Source organism: Coturnix japonica, chromosome 8, assembly GCF_054131305.1.
Source record: "Coturnix japonica strain WE chromosome 8, WE-NBRP24, whole genome shotgun sequence".
Taxonomy (NCBI): Eukaryota; Metazoa; Chordata; class Aves; order Galliformes; family Phasianidae; genus Coturnix; species Coturnix japonica.
In genome coordinates, this window is record NC_140670.1 from 18,929,789 (window position 1) to 18,953,382 (window position 23,594).

Here is a 23,594-nt window from a genome sequence, read left to right on the forward strand (position 1 = left end):
CCTATCCAGGTCTCCCTGGAAGATGTTCCTTCCTCCTACGTTTCCTATGTTTCAGCAAATTCTGCTTTGGCCTATCTGTGCCCTTAACATGTTTCCTATTGGAATAGCCAGTGCTGCTTCTCTGCCAAATATCTGAACACACAGCCCAAATCAAATGGTCTTCTTAAGGCTTTTCTGTGAAGTGTGTGGACATGGGAGAACTCAAAGCATTATTTCAAGTGTTTTTTTTGTTTTCTTTGTTTGTTTGGTTTTTTTGACAGTGTATGATGGAACTTGATTTAATTTGTCTGAATAAATGTGAGAAGAAATCCATAAATATGTATCAATTATTTCTGAACATCTCTTTTGGACTAATGTTCAGAGACATTAAACAAGATTAAGCAGCTTTTTTTTTTTTTTTAGGCAACAGACAAGCAAAACAAACCTTTTCTCGAGGCACCTAAAATGGAGAGTACTTAAACAGATCATCCTTCAGAACCCTATTTCTGTGATGGCCCTCCCAGCATCACATATCATCAATTACTTACGCAGACCAGTGTGCAACCTTATTTCCCCCATCAACCACTTGGATGTTAACATTTTTGTTTAGGCCAGACCCAGTGATCTACTTAAAACATAGCTGTGGTTCTCACTGTCAGTCACAGACTTTGAGTGTGCTTTGTTTCTCCCGTGTCCTGAAGTCCTCCTAGTGCGGCCAATTTTTCTACCCTCGAGGAACATTTTTCATCCCACATTTAAATTTTAGGGAAGACCTTTTCAGGTCTTATGAAGTGATATTCCTCTAATGTACCTCCAGTGGGCAACCCAGGGTAGCAGCTGTCAGATATATATGTATATATGTCTCTTTGGCTTCAGTTCTGCCTTTAGCATTTTAGGGAGCTAAAGATATTTGGCACCACCTATCTCAGCAACTCAGTAGCTTGAATCTCAATGGTCACTTTAATCATAACCTTCACAGTTTCCTTCATAAAGCTGTAGGCTGAAACAGGCTGAGAACTGTTTTTCAGAGTGATCAAGAATTTCTAGAATAAATTTCATTGTAATTGTTTTTTTCTCTTTTCAGCTGACAGCTTGCTGCTCATATTTGCTGGTTCAAAAAAAGGGAAGACATCACTTCCCATTTATTTAGCTTGCACAGGTGCGACTATTTATTTTGATGATGATAAGAAACGCCAAAGATGTGAATGGTAACCTCTCTATTTCACTGCCACAGAGTGGGGATGATTTATTTTCACAAAGGCAAGAAAAGACAGAAAAGAAACTGCAGCTGCAACATCTTTGCTAGAAGTTGGACAAGAGTGTTATTTGCTAAACTACATGCTGGGAATAAAAATCAAGGTTGCAATAATATTTGTCCATGGAATTTTACCCAGCCTGTGATAAAATATTCTAAATATCTTGACAACGTATTTCCCCAAGGTAGAAGAAATGTGTACCTATACTTTATTTATTATTCCCAACAGCAGGTCTTCACCAGACTTATATTGGTTTCCAGGAAAAGAAGATGAAAAGGAAAGAAAAAAAATACACAACAGGCAAATGAAAATGACAGTTTATCAAGACAGACGGCTCAGGAGAGGAAGGACAACAAGGGAGATGATAAAAAAGGAGGGAAAATTGCAAGAAAAAAACCACCCTTTATTACATTTCACATGGGTATGAAATGCATCCAGAATTAAATTGTTTAAGAAGGAAAATGTAGCAGCACCTCTAAGATTTTATGTTAAGATGAGCACAGAACTTGTTTTCCAGATACGTCTGTGTGGGGAGTTACCGAGCAGTGCTGTCAGTGCTTCTCCCCTGCTGGTACAGTTCTGCATGCTGCGGTTCTGGACCCACTTAAGGCAGTGGGCTGTGAGATGGTAAGACCTGCTGCTCCGATGGGCTCTGTAAGCATCACACCCTCAGCAGGAGGGTGAAGCATCCAGAAAGTAGTGTGAGTTCTTTTGACACAGGCACTTTCATAAGAACAGGCTGGCCTCACCAAATCAGCATGTGCAAGTGACATTTTATTTCCTTTATTTCCTCCAAACATGTCTCTCTTGCCTTATCTTACCAACACGGAAGCAAATAATCGATACCAGTACCTACTACTGTAAGTTTTGTTTTGTGCTCTGTATAAGTCTTAAATTCTGAAGGTGTTGTGTGGAAAATCTATTTCCCTCCTCTGCTGGAGAAAAGAATATATATTTTTGGAGGGAAAAGGAATAATAAAAATAATGAAAGCTTAACAAAATGAAAGAAAAGCTTCAAAGAAAAATCAAGAAAAATGTCAATAAGTGCATGAAAAATGGTGGATGAGAGCCTAAAATACTCAAAGGATAGGCCAGTAATAAGCTAAGCTGTGACAAATAGAGTTGACGCTATTTATTGAAGCCTAATGTTACATGAAGAGATAATATCCTGAAAGGGGAGAGAGGTGTCACAAATGTCAGCTTGTTTGTGACAGCCAATCAGCCAACCATATATTTGATATCTGTGCGCTGTTTGGAACAACAGTTAGAATTTTTATTTAAGATCTCTGAAGACAAAGCAGAATGTTGACTTGGAAGGATCAACTTCTAACATTGTATGTGATTGATTTTAAATTCATGGAACAGATGTCGTCCCATGGAACAAGGAATGCTCTCTGCTGTCACAGGCGCTGGAGATGGGAAAGCCTCTGAAGCACACAGGGAAAGCAGCTCACCAGATTCAGCTCTGGAAATTGGAAGGTTTTGCTAAGTGTGTTCCAGTGAAAAGATTTCAAGGAAAAGATTTTAGAGAGGCACCGGCAGCTTCATCTTGCCAATGTTTTGCCTTTTCTCTGTGATAGTACAAAACCTCCCTTTCTGTTGTAGGATATAAATCTCTGACTTCAATTGGCTCATCTCTTCAAATGTAAGATTAAGAGAGTAAACACAAAGAACGGTTGCAGGTAACCTTTGAGAAGGAAAGAAAATAAGCAATTAACTTGTAATGAATTGTATGGGAACTTGATACAGAACAAAAGATGACACTTCTACCCTCTTTTAGGTTGAGATGGGTACATGTAACACACAAACGGTTGCACTTATATTCCTCCCAGTAGTTCTAGAGTCACGTTCCACGAATGTATTGAAGGGCTGTCAAAAGAATGAGTAATTTAATGAATTGTGTCAACACATTTGCAGGAAGCCCCAGATTATAATTTGTTCCGCCTAAGTGACATTTTAAGTAACTGAAAAATTGCCATGCAGCAAGTATTAAACTGCAAAATGTTATCAATTCTTATGATAGGGATCTATTTTAAACAACATTTTCCCAGTTCTGATCTCAGATATTATTTTAGAAAAATGTATTCACACAATGAGGAAATACTCTCCTTTCTCCACATGTTGCCTTAATGCTTTAACTTATTTTGATGTATCCTTGCCATTACTAAATATTTGTTTTTCTCTTAATATTTGCTTAGCTGGGGGGGGAGGGACAGGGGCTCTATCACCTGGAAGGTAAGTCATCTGCAGCTCTAGGCTCTGCAATATGCTCTGGGTGGTTAAACAGGGAAGGATTTTCTTGTGAGTGGACACAGTAAGGCAGCTAACACTGAAGTGCTGGAAAAGTCTGAGCTGAAAAACACTTTTAGCTTTGTAACGGTCAAAGAGCTGCCTGGTAAGATCTCATAACTTGAAACTTGCTTATTTTATGATCCTACTCAAATCAAGATGTGGGGGCAGCAGAGAAGGGAAGCACCTGAGCTGCCCAGTGCTGCTTGAGGGATGCTCTGACCCTGGGGGCACTGCCTGTGCTCGAACTGTGCCAGGACAGCTTCTCCCCATGGCTGACCCCAGCCCTTGGTCCTGCTCACAGGTGAGGGGCCAACACACTGAGATGCTGACAGAATGGAAGATTTCATTAAAATTGAGAATGAGACGTGTTGAAGCCTCAGTTGCTGTGGATCTGTGCTAGGAGTATCAAATGAGTTTTATCAGATAGCTGAATAGTTACCAGCTCTTTCTTCAAAGCAAGACTTATGGCTGCATGATGTCAGCTCACTCTTACTGCTGGGCCACACACACTGTTCTTCTCTCTTTTGTGTGTACTAAAACCTGCTGCAGTGCCTTTACCTCCAAGAACTCCTCTCAGATAACACTGACATTGGTCAGTGGTTATGATCCATATGGGGGCTCCCATTTCCTCTGTCATTTAGCTCGTCTCTCCAGTTAGAAATATATAAAGAGCAAGCATGTTTCATGCTTTTACTACTTATTGTCAGGCATGGCAGCATACCAACAAGTGTGATTCTCTGTGGGCACCCTTCTGAAAACTCAGTTAGTCCTTTTTGTGCTTGGAGGCAGGGAAGTGACCTCTAAAACTGAGATAGCTCTGGAGCCCCAGATAGGAAATCGTGAATCCCAGTTCTCAGATCTCTGCAGTACCAGCAGCAGCTCAAAGAAATTGTTCTGTTGGTGTTGGTTATTGCTTCGTTATTATTTTTTTTAAACTTAACTGAAAGGATTACACGTGGGGTAGCGAAAACAACGTAATATCAGTAAAAAAAAAAAAAAGGAAACACAGCTACTGGAATTCACATTGATAGAATAACAGGTAAGAAATCTAAATCCTTAAGATCCGTTACTTGGGAGACCACCACGAAGCGCCGGGGTCCCCTCTCCCCGCAGCCCGCACCGTCCCGCTGTGCACGGCACTCCCGAGCCCTCCCGGTTCTGCACCCGCCGACCTCCCCACGAGCAGCCCCGGCCGGAGCAGCGGTCCCCCGCTCCCGTACCGCTGCACTCCACGACCGTCCCGCCGCCCGCGGGAGGTGGGAGCGGGGGCGGAGCGGCGGCCGCCCCGCTCCCGGCTCTCCACGCCACGCTCCCAGCCGCCGTCGGAGCACGCTGCTGCTGCTGCTGCTGCTGCTGCTGCCGCCGCCGCTCGGGCCGGAGTCGCGCAAGGAATGGCGCGGTGCCCGCCCCGCAGCATCCCGGGGAGCGTCGCGGGCGAGAGCAGCCGCTCCGGGGGAAGTTGAAGGCCGTTCCGGAGGCTGCGAGGGGGCGGGCGGCACCGGGCGGCCGAAGAGAAGCAGGAGCATCCCGGGCAGCGCGGAGTGCCGGGCGGCGGGGCTCGATGGGCAGCTCGCGTCGCCATGGTCATCGCCCTCAACGGCAGCCACCTCTACGGTAACCTCCGGCCCTTCGCGCTGGAGGAGCCGCGGGCGCTGGGCGGCGGGAGGATGATCGCCGGCTCGTGGCCCCCGCGCAGCCTGGCCAAGCTCGGTCCGGGCGGCACTCCCCCGCCGCTGCCAGCCGCCAGCCCAGCGCCCGGCAACGACTCGCAATGCGGGGAGCAGATCCTCAGCTACGGCAACGTGGAGAAAGTTGTCATCGGGGCCGTGCTCAGCCTCATCACGCTGCTGACTGTCGCCGGCAACTGCCTGGTGGTCATCTCCGTTTGCTTCGTGAAGAAGCTGCGGCAGCCCTCCAACTATCTCATCGTCTCGCTGGCCCTGGCCGACCTCTCGGTGGCCCTGGCCGTCATGCCCTTCGTCAGCGTGACCGATCTCATCGGGGGCGAGTGGATCTTCGGGCGCCTTTTCTGCAACGTCTTCATCGCCATGGACGTCATGTGCTGCACAGCCTCCATCATGACCCTCTGCGTGATCAGCATCGACAGGTGAGTGACCCCTGCTACAGCCCTGCTGGGAACCCTCTGCCCCCCAACTTTTTCCTGAGGAAGAAGGGGGCTCTTGAAGGGTCTGAAGTGCAATGCAAGCCCTGCAGCTTCTTGTTTGAAGGAGCTGGGTGCCTTGTTAGCCCATAAGCTGCGCTGCTCTCCCCACAGAGCCTGGGAGGTCACAGCATTACAGCTGTGTGCAGTTTCTGTGGCTGCCTACAAATAAAGCAAGTGGGCATTTGTCGTTTCTGTAACATGTGCAACGTGTGTCTTCAGCTGCATTACAGCAAGGCTGGAGCTGAGCTGTTTCTGGTGCTGCTGTGACTCACAGGGGTTTGGTGGAGTTTCACCAGGTCAGAGCTGGCTCAGGAGTTACAGCTCATTAGGTATTTACCGTTATTCTGGTACAACCTGGGAATAGCTCAGTTTCAAGTAGCCGAGCCATTTAGGGCAAGTAATTTTATGACTGAAGGAAAAATTGCTCTGAAGTGTTTGCCTCTCTCTATATGTATCTTCAGTTCCCCTTAAAACAACAAATGGGATATTCTCATGGACAGACAGCTTCTTCCAAAAACTATTCCAGGTGAGCATTGGATCAATGAGAACGTGTAGATAGGCTGCAGGAGGAACTCGGTGTTCCTGATGTTAAGGCTGTCCCTAAGATCTCACATATGCCCATGTCTAAGCTCTCCTCTGCAGAGGAAGGTTCACATGTTCCTTTAATCCCTTCAGGTCGAATCTGAAATCAGATGCAGCCTGTAACTTCCCTTTTGCACAGCCTAAATGCTATGCTGGACATTTTAGCATCTAAAGTGAGACTGTTTCTCTTACAACTCAGCATAGCTAGTAGAAAGTAAAGAACTTCCTAACTATACTGCAGGAGTTTATCAGAGTTCAATATCAAACAATTGCCTTGACTCTTGTCTACTTCAGAAAGTTTTTGGAAAGGACTCTGCACTGAGTTTCTGCAGAGAGACAGTCCTTCAAAAGAGCCCAACAATAACCAGAGGTTGTTTCATTCATTTCAGAACAGTTTCTACTCATTTCAGGACTTGAATTTCTTGTAAGCATTCCCTGCTCTGATGTTTTCTACTTTGTGAATTCTGCTTGGCTGGCAGTTATGTGAATGCTGTAAAACGTCTTATAGCAATGAAATCTATGAACAGATTTTGACAGCATCAAAGGATTATTTTTTCAAAGGATTATTTTTATCAAAGGATTCATTATTGTTGTTTTTTGCTTTGATATTTGCCATCTTTTAACTTAATTCCAGTACTGTAAGAAAATACAAGTAGACTTACCTTCCTTCCCTGTGTTATTCTATTTTTCTCACTTTGTCATTTTTGACATAGGTCATTTCTTTTTTTCCACACTCACAATGTAAAACATTTTCATCCATTGATCGTTGTTGATGTTTGTGTCTGAGCTCTCCATCTCTAATATCCTTTTTAAGACAGGTTAACATAATTATTTTCTCTTATCCAAATAAAGATATGTGGCTGATTCACATGGCAGCAATGTAATAATTCATTTTTCTTCCTTGTCATTGCTTAGCTTAACATTTGAGCTGACTGCTATGTGCTGAGCAAAGGCTTTGACTGGGCTGATCATGGGGATGAACAGGTCTCACTTTTTTCTTTCCTTTATATTCCCCCTCTCAAATAAAAACTGACAAGATATAGAGCTGTGCATTTTGAACAGAACATAGCCTGTTATGGGTGACTGGTTTTCATTTACTGTTTTAAACTAGAATCATTCTCTTGTCTATTCCTACCTAAACTACTGAATGTTTGTTGAACACAATATCTTCATAATTCATTAAACCCTTACCTACTTCCTAATTGAAATCAAAATTCTATCAATCCATCAGGATGCTCTAACCTCTGTAACTCACATCCATTGAATAGTTAAGTTGCATGATATTGTGAAGAGAAGGAGACAAGCCAGCAATTCATTAGCAAAATGTCTTCCCTATTTGGCAATAAAGAATTTTAAAATTCCATGATTTGCAATCCTGTTTAAAAATAAATCATCTTAAACTGCTGTGGAAGTGCTCAGACAGACCAAAAATGAACTTGAGAAGTTTAGTAGTCTTGTATGTGGAAAATATGCAAACCAAGGAGTGCTGATGAAAAATAAATGTGAATGATGAGGTGTTTCCACTGTAAGCTAGTGGTTCTAGCTTACCCGCTGTTGTTCTTACATTTATGTAGTTAGGAACATTTTAACAGATCAGAGGGAGTCATATCTCTGAAAAACAGAGTACCTCTGGTAAAGTAGTGGGACGAGTTAGCAAACCACAGTGCATGAGAGGCCACTTTCACAGGGCCTTATTTTTTTTTCATATTTTCCATGGGTATGATGAAAACACTAGCATGTTTTATGTTACCTGGGAGAAGATCTCTGATGACAAAACCCTTGTAGTCCCAGTGCAAAGAATACAAATATGAGATGAACCAGGAAATCCAGAAGTGGGGGACAACTGAATGAAATTCACCATGGTTTCAATGTGGCCACTGCCCTGAGTGCTGTTAAATACACTTAAGCCTTGTAGCACAATTAGTTGTCCTGCTGTCTCTTGCTTAGTGAGAAGGGACAAGATCTGGTAAAAGTGAACTTCTTTTTCCAGGTAACTATGAACAGGACTTCCTCATGGCTCCTTGGGATAGTTTGAGAAGCCTTTGTCATCTGGTAACATCTCTCCTGAAGGGAAAGATGCAGCTGTTTTAGGCAGTGCAGAGATAGCAGAGAAGTTAAATGTTTTCAGGTTTTCATTATTAAATCCCTAGATTATTCCCAAAGCAGATATCACTCAAATGTAAACAGCCGCAAGAATTTTACTATTGAATTAATCTAAAACAAAAAGTTGATTACAAACCAATCAGCAAGGTTTTTGTGGAGAGGTAGTACAGTTTGTTGGGCAAACAAATGTAGCTGATAAAAATAAGCTTGAAGCCCATCCAAAGAGGATAAAATGAGTAAATTCCAGAGGCTTTTTGATTTGTTTCACTTGCAGAGATATAAGCTATTGGCTCATGTCAATGAATGCCAGCATCTGGCAGGCCTGCTGCACACACAGAGTTTGTGCTGCACAGCCCTCGGGGACAGACACATTTTTCACCTGAATTTGCAGGAAGATGCAGCTTAACACAGAGACTACAAGTGGACCGATCTGATTCTGTTGCACAAAACATTTTTTTCCTGGTCAGACACATCCCACTTGGCCTGCTCCAAAGGAGCGTGCCATGGCCTGGAATAATACAGAAATTTCTCCAAGGATGCCTTTTACTGTTCTTTCCTTCCCCTCCTGCCTTTATTTATTTATTTATATGTGTAGCAAAGTATCAGCAAAATGTATCACTTGTGTTTATAAGCAGCCGGTTGACAGGGGCTTGGACAGCAAATGCAAAGCTCACCTTCTCTTTTACCGCAGCAGCATAGTGCCAGGGCTAGGTACCACATCAAGTTTTTCACCCTATGTCTAAGCACAGGTTCCCAAGTAGGGTACATAATTGATAAGGGTGTTTTTGAGGGCAAGGGTTTGAGATTCAAGCACAACCTACCTTTTGTCTGAATAGAGCTGCTTGTGCTTTTTTTTAGGTTGCTTCTGCTCTAAGCTGTATAAATGTTAAGGCTGCAAACATGCTAATATGCAGATCTCTGACTTTGTACAGCGTGCACAAGGAGAGGCCAGACTGAACAGGTCTTCCTGTTATCTACAGAAGACTGAACTGTGGGGTGCTCATGAGAAAAAGTCCATAACAACATCAAGTTATGGACTATTAGGGATTTTTATCTCCCTTTTATTTCACAACACAAAAACCTTCACAGATCTTTATTATGGTGACCCAATGTTGATGTATTTTTCAGGAATCTCTGTCTCATTTAAGTCCTCACTTTAGAAAGGAAGCTGTCTGCTTACAGGCAGATGAAAAACCAGACATGACGTAGACAAGTGTATTTTCCACCTTTCCAGATTTTGTAAGGATTAAACAAGTAAGGCAGCTTGATACCTCCACCATCACTATCACCTTTGTTATACTCCAACCATGATATGAGTGGTAGATCTGAAGAAAGGTAGGAATTACTGAGACTGCTGAAATATTTGTGCCTCAATAAATAGTAGACCACTTAAAGCATTTCTTAGTTTTGTTTTGTTTTCCTTTTAAAGCTCCACTTTTCTGGCTCTGAATTAAATTATATTACATTTAGATTTTGTTACTTTTAAGATAGCTTGAACATCATCAGGGAATCACAAGGGAAATATGCAAAGCCTGTCTTAGTGGGTGAATGAACATCAAAAAGGAATTAATTGAATTTAATCTGGTGTTGTTTGCCTGCTGATTCATCATGTTATTCTGACCCAAGATAACTACAGAAATCCTGTTTTGGAGAGTATCCACTGAATAATTGCATCAGTAGCAATTTTTAATTCAATTTAAAAATAACTCTTTGCTTTAGAAAGTAATAAAGCGACATAAAACTACAGCTGAAGAATTATAACACTTGCTCCACACCCACATAAGTAACGAAACACTTTTGGGGGAACTTTACCAGTCTGTATCCTAGCCAACAATGTATGAGTATTTCAGACTTCCTTTAAAATGATGAAAATTTTCAGTTCTCATGCAAACAGTATAGTACTGTGACTTTTTGTTGTTCCTGAGATTTTCATACACAAGGAATGCTTCTCTTTCCCCTCTCTGTATGATACATTTTACCATGCTCCATGTAAGTATGAATAATTATGCTTTACCTTACTTATGGATGCCCCTAAGTGCTCACACATTTCATGTTTCCTGGAAGCGTGGCTGGGAACTGAGGAGCACTCACAGGAAGAACCTGTACATAACTTGTAAATAAAGTCTTCTGCACTTTAAATAGCATCCAAGTGTCTATACCCTTCCTACAACCAAAACTGATTACCTGACCTGAAAACACTGTCAGCAATATCCTGAGCCTAATGACATCTAGAAGCCCTGTGTGGCTTCTTTTCAGAATAGAACTCTTTTGCCTCTAGGCCATGGGTGAAAATGCTGCAGGCTGTTCTGCTAAGCCTGCTTGTTTTCTTCAGAATATATGTGTAGACAGGTATGCACAGCCAGATACCAGAAAGTCCTCCTTATTTTGAATCTAGAATAAACGTAGGCACTGTCATGCGATGTCCCCAGCTCCAAGGCATTTTGTTCAGTATACAGAATGGAACAAGGTATAGAGCAGAAATTTTTATCATTGCTTTAGGCAGTTCTTGTCCTTGCAGTCCTGTGCACCAGCCAGATCTGTGATGCTTGCTAGGGATTTGGCTCAAGTAGGGTCCCCTGTTTTATGCTCAGTATGGGATGGGTACAGGAAACAGAAGTACTGCAATGTAAGAGCTTTCTTCAAAAACAGGCTGTGGGCAGTGAGTCTTCTAACTTTCACTGCTTTAATTGCAAAGTCTGTTCCTTTGTGCCTTTGCAAGGTTTCAAATCCTGCAAGGTGTAGAAGTCCCGAAGTCATTGAATTGTTCAGAAAAGTAGAAAACTTTGATTAATCTAAAAATAACTCAATAGAGGAAAAAAGATGACAGAAGGAATTACAGGAAAAGTATGCAATGGAGTCACTACAGTTAAAGTCTATACTGCCAGAAAAAGCTGTCAATATGGCTGTATGTTCCTAAATGACAGAGGCGTTCTTTCCATTGCTCAACCCAACAAACAATGGTGCTCTTTCTGAGGCTGTAAATAACTTATCTAGTTCACAAAAGATACAGGCAAAATTGATACACTAAAATGAAAATCAAAAGAAAGCAAAGCAGATGCTTTTTATTCCTTTCCATGTGGATTTTCTAATTTAATTAACTTGCAGAAGAGTTACACACACTGTAACCTGTTCTTGGCCATAGGAATTGTTCTACTATATCTTTGCAAATATATTAGGCTTCATAACTAACTTTGTCAAGCTCAGTAAATAAGGGGAGGTAGCAAATAAGCAAGTAAAAGGTATTCTAATGAACAGGCCTTTTACTAACAAAGTGTGTGCAAGCTGTGTCATTCTGGAGTGGGAAGATTTATAAGATCTGAAGTTTGGCAGTAGTCTTGTGACTGTGCTGAAAAACAACGGGAAGCTGGAATACATTCTTTTGCTGTTATGTACTGTATACATTTAAGGTGGGAACTATTAAGTGTGCAGATGCAAGATAACCTGGAGGTGACAGGAAAAGATAACTGCAATTGATCGTGATCCAACATATGTATTAATGGGGAATAACAATTCAGTAACTAGCAGGAGATTTTCAACTGCACCACATTTACATGAATGCCTTTTCTTGAAACTGGCTTGTTGCATTTGTCCCCCACAATTCAAACTATCTTCTGTTTGGTCCTACCAAAGCCTAACACTATATGAGCTTTCAGAAGTGAGTTTGGGGTCTCTTAATTTTCGGGGCATTATCCAGATATTTCAAAGGAGCCCTATAGCCAGACGTAATGTTAATTCGCATTTTTGCCAAACAGGACATTGTGGAGACATTTGAATAGTGTATTTCTTCATGTCAAGAACACAAAAAGAGCTCCCATAAGTGAGATTGGATTCACTTCAAGATTCATAGGAATAATATGATGCTGGAAACACTTCTCTGTTTTTGAAAGGGGCTTCCAGAAGTATCTTGTAACAAAAATCACAAAAATGCAAATACATATCAGACTATTAAATGGGTGTGACAGTGTAGTGTAGCCTGTGTACACTGACAGCAAATTTTATTTGCTCAGAGTGTTTTTTCTTGAACTGAATAAGGAAGTACTTGTGGTTATTATACTGCTTTTAAAGCAAGAATACTCATACTGCTGTTAACGTGTTATCACAACCTTCTAAAGGAACAAAAATAAACTTTTCTTAAAAAGAAATCCAATATTATTTTTCATATTGCTCTTAATTTTGAGACACTTTATCAGAAACATTTGTGCCAACTTCTTAAACAGAACATCTCACTTAGTCTGCAGTTGATAGTGTACATATGTCTCTGTCTTTCTGCTACAAACTCCTCATACAACTAAGACCAAGGAATGGAATTACACAGTCTGACATCTGAATCTACAACATATGAACATCGTAAAGCAGTTCTCAGTGCAGTTTTTTTTTCCAGATGGTCAATACTATGTGTAAGGAGAGGATAATTTCTTTTGGCTGGAAGGCCAGGGATTCAGTTTTTCTGGTTGCACTGCGGAGCCAATTTCCTCAGAAGGATTGTACTAGTTTTGCCAAGCTTGACACACTCAGACTGGCAAGATCTCTCATTCCAGGTTTACTCAGTTACACCAAGACACTTGATTCCTAGTAGTATCATTACATAATTTCATGGGGAGGCTGTTGCTGGTAATGCAGCGGGCACACTTCAAATCTAAATGGTATGTCGAGGGAGACAGGAGGAGAGAGTGCAGAGAAAGAAGGAGGAGTGAACTACCTGCCTTTAAATGGATCTGAGCATCAAGTCAGCCAGTAGAAATGCTGATAACACCCTTTGGTCCTGCCAGCTTAATTTGCAGCTTGAATTCAAATTGGTGTTAGGTCACAAACTTGAGGCAGTATTTGCTCTCATAATAAATATCACATTATAGCTACTTGAAGAATAAGAGAACTAGACCACTTTATCATAAAAAAAAATATATATATATATAAATAAATAAAAATAAAAAAAATCAAACAGACAGAAGTGGAAGGATCTCCCTTTCAACCCTGTGATTATAAAGACTCTTGTGAAATGAGTCTAGAGATGTTAATGCAGAAATATCTTTCCTGAAATTTGGAAGTTGCCTTGGTCACAGGTAACAACATATGATGAAAATGATGCAACAATTTGAAATCATTTGTGAAGAGTGTGAATGCACAGAACTGAACCTTTTGCAAATATAAGGGTAAAAATCTTCGGTTACAAAGTTAAAGGCACAATGACTTTTAAAGCTTTTTGCCACTAGTCCCATGCTCTTTTGTTCACTTTGCTACAAAATTTGTATGCATCTGAGTAAAGCTTGGTTTTATTCTGTTTGAAGTACTATAACAAAATTAAAGAATGAATACAGCAGCTTTGATTTTCCCCTTCTACCTTGCTGTTCCATCAGGAGGATTTATATAGAACATCTTGATTATCTGATACATATGGGTGGTTCCATAAATATTAGCTCATATGTAAATGAGGTAGTGATTCGCATCTAGCAGCAAACAAGTTTTCTGGGCAATGTGCAGGGAGGAATGAAAATTCTAACAGTGCCAGCTGTTCTAATAGCATGCAGACCTGAGATGTGCAGGGAAGTCAAGTCAGTACTGAATATGTTCTTTCTGTCCTTATGGCCTCTGCTATCAAACTGTGAGCTACCACAAGAGATCACCAAGGGGGTTAGTACCTCCTTGTATTACTTGTACAGTGATTTGCTGTATATAGAGAAAAATAACCATGATTTGTGTTAAAGACAAAAGCAAGAAGGGATATTACAAAAATAACTTTTTTTAAAGTAATGAGAAACCAGGGTGAAGTCTATTCTTAGAGGTACATTGTGTCTTAATGAAAAAGCTGGCAACAGTTTTTTCCTGATATATATCAAGGAAATGAGTGGTTTTGGGTACTGTCAATAACTTGAAATCATGTTTTTTAGCTTGTAGAAGTATAAATTGAAAATATAACAACAAGGAAAGTGACTTGTCCATTTTTGCGCACAAATTTTTATGTTCCTTTAAGGGATCACTGGGAAGTGAAATTGGAGCCATGTGGAAGAATAACACTTTTTCTCAGACAGAATCACAGAATCATTAAAGTTGGAAAAGACCTCTAAGGTCATCTAGCCTAACCATCAACCAATCCCCACAATGCCCACTAACCACGTCCTACATCTGCTCTCTTCTTGAATGCCTCCAGGAACTATGACTCCACCACAGACCTAGGCAGCCTGTTCTAGTACCTGGCAATTCTATCACAGTTTTCCCTGATAGCCAACCTGAAAAACTGGGGAGCTGCTGGTCCTGCAGGATATGTGAGGTTGGGAAGCCTGAATAAAGGAACAGGCAGCAGTTAGCTTTGTCTTTAGGGTGATGGAAAACTTCTCAGGGACCAAAGGAAAGATTTGTTTGATCTCAGACATTCACTGAGTTGGGTAAAAACAGAACTGGAATCAAAGACCTGACTGCAAGGGGACAGTACTTGTGGGACAGCTGCATACAAACCTTACTTGTAACTCTCCACGTGATGAGTTTTCTGTAACACAGAAATGTACTAATTTTAATTTTCATTTAAATAACTTTTGATTTTTCTAAGTTGGAAGTTCTCCAGTCTTTCGGGTTGGCCTTGTTTTTGTAGAAGATGTAGCCCATCATGAGATCTCCTCCCTTATATTCAGTTCTGCTGCCCTTACTCCCACTGAAGAACACTGAACAGTATCCTTGCTGGCATTGGAATCATCATTTCTCATCAGCTGAATTTTAAGTACCTTCATTCAGAGATATGGCCTGTTACCATTGCAAGAGAAATGGAACCCTAGAGTCAGAACTTTCTTTAAGTGCATTATTTATAATTTGACTCCTTTTCATTAGAGATACATTAGAAAGTGGAACCACTGGATTTCAACATATGGTTTGCACATCTCTGGAGGAAGATGCAAAATGTAACTGCAAAAAAAGAAGTCTGTCTGTAGTGTGCTAACTAGTTAGAGGACTAGGAAATTTGAGGATTTGTGAATCAAACCAAAGAATACGAACAGATTTACTCCAGTATCCATTATTTAGAAAATGGCAATAGGCATAAAAATTAGAGGGAAGGAGTGGAAGTAATGAGCACACATAACAGAAATATATGCTATTATCCAAACATAATATAATTTGCAACATAACTGTCATTATGAATACAAACCATGAAAATATGTTGTTGTTGCCATGAAATAGTTCAGATACACAGACCATTTACCAGAATAATTTTCTATAAACAGTTCTTCATGTGGGCTGCTATATTTTGTTTATTTGCTGTAGAAGGAGACATTTAACAAATATTTGAAATTCGAAATCCCCGAACAAAGTCAGCATGTGTTGTCTGGCCACAAATTACTTGGAAACATTTCTATGCATGGCCCAAAGCAGCTGCTGACAAGATGCAAAGCTTTTATTTAATAGCCTAATAAGATGTTTTGATCTAAAAATAATACAGCTCCGTCTCTAAAGACTTTATTTTTGCACTGCTGTGTACTTGTACTTCAATTTCCCTTTTACCTGAAGAGTATGCATTTGGAAACCCACTTTGCAGCACAAGCAGTTTTATCAACAATGCTAATTGTAGTCTCTCAAGAGTCTATTGTCCTATATTAAAAAGCTATTTTTGGTAAATGAGTCTGATCATTAGCAGAACACAAACTTCTCTTTTTTTCCAAAAGTAATCCAAATTAAAATGGCATGGTGTGCTGTTTGCCTATAAATTAAACAATATAAAAGGAGGCTTAACATTTCTGAAGCCTGGTACTTGACATTAAGCCTCTGCACTGCTGCCTAGGTGGTGAAATGAAGGCCTCCAGATCTTGGTGAGCTCCCTGAGATCTCAATAGGCTGAGCTGTGGTGATTTATCCCACACTGACAACAAAGTTCTGCTTCTAAATTCAAGTACCTGTTTGAAGACGTTAGCCTGGCAAATGAGAGCTAAGGTTACTGGAAATTGTAGGTGCAGCAATACACCATGAATGTTTTGATCTTTATCCACACAGGGTTTATGCCTCTGCATCTCAAAAGAACCTTGGAGTTGCCAGCTTACTACTGATATAAGTAATGGGAAGATGTACTCACCAAGAGGTGAGAAGAAGGGCTTCCTTCTGCTGATCCCACTTATTTCACTGCTTCCACATGTTTTGTAGCATCTGTAAAATGAGGAGAGAGGAGAGGGTCCTTGCTAATCTGATAATCTGAAAATTCTGCTGTCATTAAAGACTGGAAGAAGAGATGGTCTATCATGAGCTGTACCTATTTCTACTTTAGCATAAAGTTATACATCTTAATTCTGGAATGTAAAAAGGCATTTTAAAAGAACTGTGATCATGAAGTACAGTACAACTCTTATTTTTCACACAGCACTGCTAGATACCTATCAGCATATGACATCAAGCAGAGACAGCTTATTCTTCCAATGTTTTGACCTGGGATGACTGAGTTGCTTATAATCTGGAAATGTATCACAAACTCCTTATCTCATATTTGTGGTGTTGTTTGCTCTGTTTGTTTGTTTTAATTGTCTTAGCCTTGCAAGTAAGCTTTGCTTGCTGCTGTTCACAAATAGAGCTTCACTGATGTCAGTCAGACAGAATGTGTTTATGCTGGAGGAGATACAGTGTCTTTTTAACCTCAGATGTTTTTATGAAACTGAGTTACTTCATTACTTCAGCTGTTTCAGTACCTCCACTGCAGTCCCAAAGTTGCCGTTTCTCTCTTTTATTCTGTCTGTGGGTTTCCATCTTGCTTTCAGACCTATGTACGTTGAGAGTTGCTTTGTAAGAGGGTGACATCAGTGAAGTTTATTTTACACTGAAAGATAATGAGAGTATTTAAAAAGTACTTTTCAAGGAGTGGCTACAATTAAAACTCAAGGTGCTCACTTTCTAGGAACAGTAGGTAAATGTGGCTAACATTTCCACAGCAGATACTATAGTGAAACCCAAACAATATACAGACACTGCAAAAGATGATTTGTGCTTTAGACTTAGATTTTCCTGCATATGCCAACAGTATCTATTCATATACTGTGCTTTTCTTTCCTTCTGAGCTTTGGCAAAAATTTACATTTGAGGTAAACATTTGTAATTTTTATGCACCCGACCCAAATAAATGTAGCAAAATCTTCCTGGGAGTTTTTACAAATTCAGATCTGTCTTCAGGCAAATACTGCTGTGGCCAAAGCAAAAAATGTCCAAGTAAATCAGTTCTAGATTGAGATTCACCCATACTGGGGTTCAGTAGGGCACTTGAAAAAATCATTGTCAGAAGAAGCAAAGAAGATAATTTGGATCATATCCTTCCAACTATTTTCCTGTCTCTAGAGAGACAGGAATTTGTCTCTATAGAGACAGGAAGAGAAAGAAAGAGGAGGAGGAGGAGTGAAGAAGTGTGCTAGAAGGGGTTGTTCCTTAAGTGCTTTGTCTGGGAAATTATGCTTCAATTGTTTGTATTCAAGGAAGGAAAAGAGGGGACATAAATATCAGCACATTTAAATAAAGCTATTCCCTGAAGATACTTTGTTTTAATACAGTGGTATTATCAGTTCAGTGGACTGATTTTTCATTTCATTCATCACTTGCTTGTACTATAGAGGTTTCTGAAATGCTTCATTTAATTGTACTGAAGAGATCAGTCATGATTTTCTAGTTAGAGTTGTAGGAGGCTTTCATTTTGAAACACCATTATAACTTTCAAAATAATTCCTTTTAAGCTGATGTTTAGTGTCAACCCAAGTGTGACTCATGCAGTGAAGCTGAAGAAAATCACCTTAGCCATTTTTACATTATTAGTGTCTAACAAGGATTTTCTTTTTAAAAAAGACAGCTTTCATAGCTCTGAAACCAAGACCCCACACATTTTTGCTGAAGATACCTGCTAGCTTACCTCAGGCAAAACAAAGAAACCCTTGTTCCTGAGAATTATTTAGTGGCCTGGCGTCCCACCTACACCAATAATCCTGAGGAAATCTTCAGGCTGCCTCAGCTGCATCCCACATAGGCACCATGCCATGTGCTGACCACAGGCTCTTCACTACCTTCTCTGGAGGCCCTCCTACACCTTGCCAGGCTTTTCACATTTCTGTAGCATGTACATCTTGGGACCCACCTAGCTACCATACACAAAAGAGTTGTCTGGTATGTGTGTCTGTGTATGCATGCTCCTGCATATCTGTGGGAGAAGATGTAAAGTGACACATGGGCCAGATTTTTCACAGACACTGTGGGCATCAGCATGATTCATTGCTCACAAAAGGTGTTCTTGTATTGGTCTTTGTGTGTTAGAAGATAGGACTGAGATCAAAAACTCACATTTTCATTACAGCCTATGTGAATGCTTGCACAGAGCAGGAGAGCCCTAGGCCTGAGGCACGTCTAGTGGTTGTCTGCTGGCACATCTCCTGTATCCCACAGCCAGCAGGTTGGCCAGGAGTCACAAGCACTCATCTTTGCCATGGGACAATGCCAGACAGGATATGGGAGGGAAAGAGATGTGTGTTCCTTTAATATGTTGTGAGTTTGAGAAATAGAACTTTTTTCTGAAGGCAGTAAAGAAGGGGGAAGTAATGGCTGATGTAGAATAAACTCTGGCAAGAATCTGAAATCTTCATTGGCTTTGAAGATGGCCTTGGGCATGAGGGTTAGGAGGAGCCAAACGATAATAACCTTAAAGAGGACAGTATGGATTTGGTACCTTTTTCAGTTACTAATCTGCAAAACTTACTCTTTCAATTCCTCTTTGTTCTTTTGCTCAGGAGCTGCCTCTGTATAACTAAGTAGGCATTGCATCTCAGTTGATGCTTCAAGTTACTCTCCCTCTCTCTTTGCAAGGGCAAAGCAGCAAATAAAACTTTTCCTATCAGCAACTATTCCTAATCTCTACTGTACTGTTTCTGCCTGTCAACTGGACAACTTCTGTTGGCATGCTGACATCCAGCTCATGTTTTTCAATGCTTCAGTAGCTTGAACTTTACATTCAGTCATATAAGTGGCTGAGAGCAATGAGTAAATAGACCATCTAAAGCTTTAGATCCTCTAATCGTGTAACCATTAAGTAAAAGATAGTGGTTAATGCCCATCTTCTGACAGACTGTGTAATCAGTGCTAATGCATTCCTGCCTAATTTCTTTATTACAGCAAAGAAAGAATGGAGCCACATCATTTCTCTGCCAGTCCCTTACCAGCATCCAGTGGTCCAGTCTTTCATTCCATCCTTCCACTTGCTACTTCTGGATCAGTAGTCTGGAAAGAGAAGAACAAACATAAGTAAAGCCTAGCACATCCCTACCTTTCCTGCCTCTTGAGTTCCATGTAACCATGTAGTAAAACTTCATGTCAAGCCTTGTCCCTCCACAGTGTCTTTTGAATCACATACATTCATGTTCATTGTCTTTGCTCTGCTCCTCAAACTCACTGCCAGAGCTGCTACCTTCAGTCATGGCACATCAGTTACAAATCAGAAGTGAGTGTGTTTTCCTTTGAATTCTTTTCCAGGACAAAGTTTTCCCTTCTTCTGGTCTCCTCGGGTCGTATCTGAGGGCTAAAATATATTATTTATCCTCACAAAAAGGGTCCAAGCATTGTGTGATACCTAATCATAGACATGAGGAAGAACAAATAGTCACATAGACCCAGAGGTGTATGTATGATTAGATACTTAGGCATAACAGTTGGCAATGGGAAGTTGCACTGCATTTATTTCCAATCTTCTAAAATACTTCTGAGCAATAACTAAATTTATGGTAAAAAGAAATATGAATTTTAAACAAAATAGCATCTTCTGAAACAAATTGAATACAGTAGAAAACAGCCACTTTGTATTCTTTTTTTTTCTTTTTCTTTTTCCTCCTTGAGTGAGGAATGACTTACCAAACAGCATAAATCATACCATCTATCTATACATACACATGTAAAGCTATAAGAGCATAACCAGGGCCTGGCTATCTGGGCCCATAAAGCACTTTGCATGTAAACCACAATGAAGCGCATGAGGAGTTTCAGTTTCAGGAATTTCAGCAAGGCATTACTTAAAAAAACTGAGAAACATTTCTATGAGGAATATTCCTAAATATCTGCAGTGTATGTTGTAATTTGTACTTAATTATTTATTCTGGTTATACACTTTTTCAATTTTGGAAGGGAAGAGCAATTTAAGAAAAGCCTTCTACATTTGCTTGCTTGTTCTCACTGGAGAAAAACAGAACTATGTTACGAAAAGGGAACTTGCAGATCTCTGAGGGGTTGAAAGGTCAGAAGTGTACAGAGCGCCCTATGACACCTTTATGAAGTTTCTTTTAGGGAGGTGGGAAATTATTATTTTTTTTGCACTCAACCTTGTAAGTGCTCAAACAGTATAAAGAAAAATGGGATTCTAGCCATGTGTGGCTTGCCCAGTTTTAGAGGTTTTGAAAGGGGTAGAGGTTATTTATCAAGTAATGGGGTGCGAAGCACCTTTGAGCTCTCTATATAATTAATCCTTCTACAGTCAATAAGCAAATCACACATGCATGCAGGAGACCAGAGATGAAGAAACCCAGAAAGAGAGGTGAGATGCTTTGAGAACAATTACAAAAGAGAAGTCTTCCATTAAAGTGTAGCACTTAATTATATAATTCTTTGCCAGTACTCTTCAGTTTTCAAATGTATTTATATTCTAGGAAGCTGGTGCAGGATGCAGTGAACTGAAATCCATTTCCCTTCTTATCTCCTATATTTACATCACTGAGGAAGGTACAAGAAATGAAAGTACACACATACTGTGTTAAACAAGAATATTTGCTGAAAATCTTTTATCCCTTAAGAGTATTTACTCTATAAAAGTATTTACTCCATAAAGTAATTATTTGGGTAATTACATAATATTGGTCAGAACATATGTGTTTATACATATATTGTCTAACGACGTATTGAAATATAAACATCATGTTTGGATCTTTTCTTCCATCCAGCATATCATTAGCAGGGGAAAACCAAAGGTGGTTTTAGGGTTTGTCAGGTAGCTAAGAATAGGCAGTGACTGGTGACAAATACTGTGATGACCGTGCAGAGGGAAATGAAAGTCAAAGGGTATGGTCAGCTGTAAGAAATTTGCTGAGGCCTAAGAGAAAAGAGGAATATTGTTTTAGAAATTGTGACTAAGATAAGAAACAAAAAGACACTGCAGATCTCTTTCTGGAAATACAGCTGTTACACATTTGTTAGAATGAAGGCAGACACATCCCCCAATCTGTGGAACAGACGTCCTAATGAGTAGGAAAAAAATAAGAAAATATACAGGGCTAAGAGAAAAATGGAAATAAGGCAGAGAAAGAAAGAGAAATAAAAATAGAATGAGGGGGATAAAAGAATGAAGATGAACTAAAGTAAATTAAAAAGAAAGTCCATGAAAATACAGGAAAACTGGAAAAATATGAGAGAATGTAATCTACTATGCAAACTATATCCCTTTAGAATGAACAGATGTTTAGTTTTGATTGACTTAATCTTCCCCCACTACCAGGAAAGCGTACATTTCTTGAGTTCCATCAAAAATAAGCAATTATTTCTGAGAATAAGAAAAATCACATCAGAACATGTACTGTGCACAACAGCAGTACAGTGCTGCATTTAGTATGTGCCCACTCCAACAGTGGGAACGAATGTCTTCCTTTCATAAAGAGGGTTTATTTATAGGAAGTGTATTTAATTGAGAACAAGAGATGGAATAATGGAAAATGGGTTTTTTGCTCAAAGCGTATTAAGTATTTCATTCTCATTCTTTCAAGCATCAAAATGTAAATATGACTATTTCAATAATAACAATAACATTGGAATAAGTAACTGTCCAACATTACAGACACAAAAACATACATCTAATATCTTTCTTAAGATCATATTATAGCATTCAAAACTGACTAAGAAGGAGAAATCAGAGCCTTATCCATTTCTGGCAAATGCAATTAGGAAGCAGAATGTTGTGGTTGTTCTGAGACTTTCTATAACTATGTACTAATTCCCTACATGGAAAAGATACAGTGACTAACTAGATGGATCACAGTAGTTAAACATCATCTTTTTCCCTCAGTAAGGACTTGGTGTTGTTTTATTTTATTTTATTTTTTTTTAGTTGTTGTCTCATTCTGAAATTTCGCGAGACTTATGTTTAGGTTTTAAATACCTGCTCTGTAAGCTGTCATACATGCAATGAAATCATTATCTTTGTTCACTTCTGCAAAGGAGAAAAGTATTCATTTGACCGCCTCTGAAATACACCCTCTTCCTGAACAATACTCTGGTGGTTATTGTGAATAGATTATGCAGAAAATCAGGTACCAGTAACATCGAATGAAAATTAGCAAGGTTACTTCTCACATTGTAACACCAGTCAGGCATTTTAATGATCATGTCTCACCTCTTATGTATTTTTGTGTGTTTGCCCCTTTGCTTCCATCTCAGTTACTTAAATATGCAATGAAAATAATATTTTTCCTCATCAGTTTGTATAACTTATTTAAATGCAGTTCTCTGGGACAAAGCTTCTTGTATTTAGAGTGTACACAATAAAAGGACAATTCTTGTTGTGGAATATGATGGAACTGTAACAGAAATAATAAATTGTATTATTGTTTCAGCATCTTATAATTAAGTTGCCATCTAGTGTATCAAAATATAAGCAAAAATAATAATTCCAGATTGATCATTATTCTGGAGGTGCTTCTGAATGCTAGATAGCTTTCAGGAATGACATTCTGCTTCTAATCTTGTTATCTCTTAATGGTGCATTGAATCAAAGGGAAGAATTATGGAAGATCATGAACGAATCACAGACACTACAGAAAGAGCAGTAGATTTGGATCATTCTTCAGAATAAGTTATTATTGCAGGTGAATCATTAGACAGGGCTGCATAGCTGTGGGTTGGCAAAGAAGCAAATACAAGGAGCTATGGATTGAAGCTGGAAAGCTGCTAGACCGGGAAAAAAAGTACAAAAGCAAGCAAGCATTTTTGTACCTTTAAAACATAACAGAAGAGTTTTATGACTCTTAAAAAAATATGAAGAACAGAGAGAACTTTGCATTAAGCTCAACTCTAATTCCAATAGTAAGTGATAATGGAACAGTATATGGAAATTCTCAATAGAAACAGCTATAATATACAACTATATAATTTCCACTACAGCTTTTCCAGTTGTATTCCACAGTAATTTAATCTGCTTCATTAAAGCAAGTTCAGACAGTGACAGGTGCTAAGCTGATTCTGAAGCAGTCTGA

The 23,594-nt window shown here is 39.8% G+C and overlaps 1 protein-coding gene across 3 annotated transcripts in view; it reads left to right on the plus strand.

The window, feature by feature from the left end:
- The first annotated feature begins 4,815 nt into the window (after positions 1 to 4,815).
- Positions 4,816 to 23,594, plus strand: part of HTR7 (5-hydroxytryptamine receptor 7) — a 31,552-nt gene continuing 12,773 nt past the window's right edge. Inside the window, exons 1-2 of one of the 3 annotated variants that reach the window (XM_085555103.1) lie at positions 4,958 to 5,634; positions 19,483 to 19,585. In XM_085555103.1, the coding sequence (XP_085411229.1) occupies positions 5,108 to 5,634; positions 19,483 to 19,585 (630 nt within the window). In that variant the 5' untranslated portion in view covers positions 4,958 to 5,107. Of the gene's footprint in view, positions 5,635 to 16,347; positions 16,487 to 19,482; positions 19,586 to 23,594 lie in introns of those variants that run through there. The other 2 variants (XM_085555102.1, XM_015866886.3) reach the window with 2 other exon arrangements.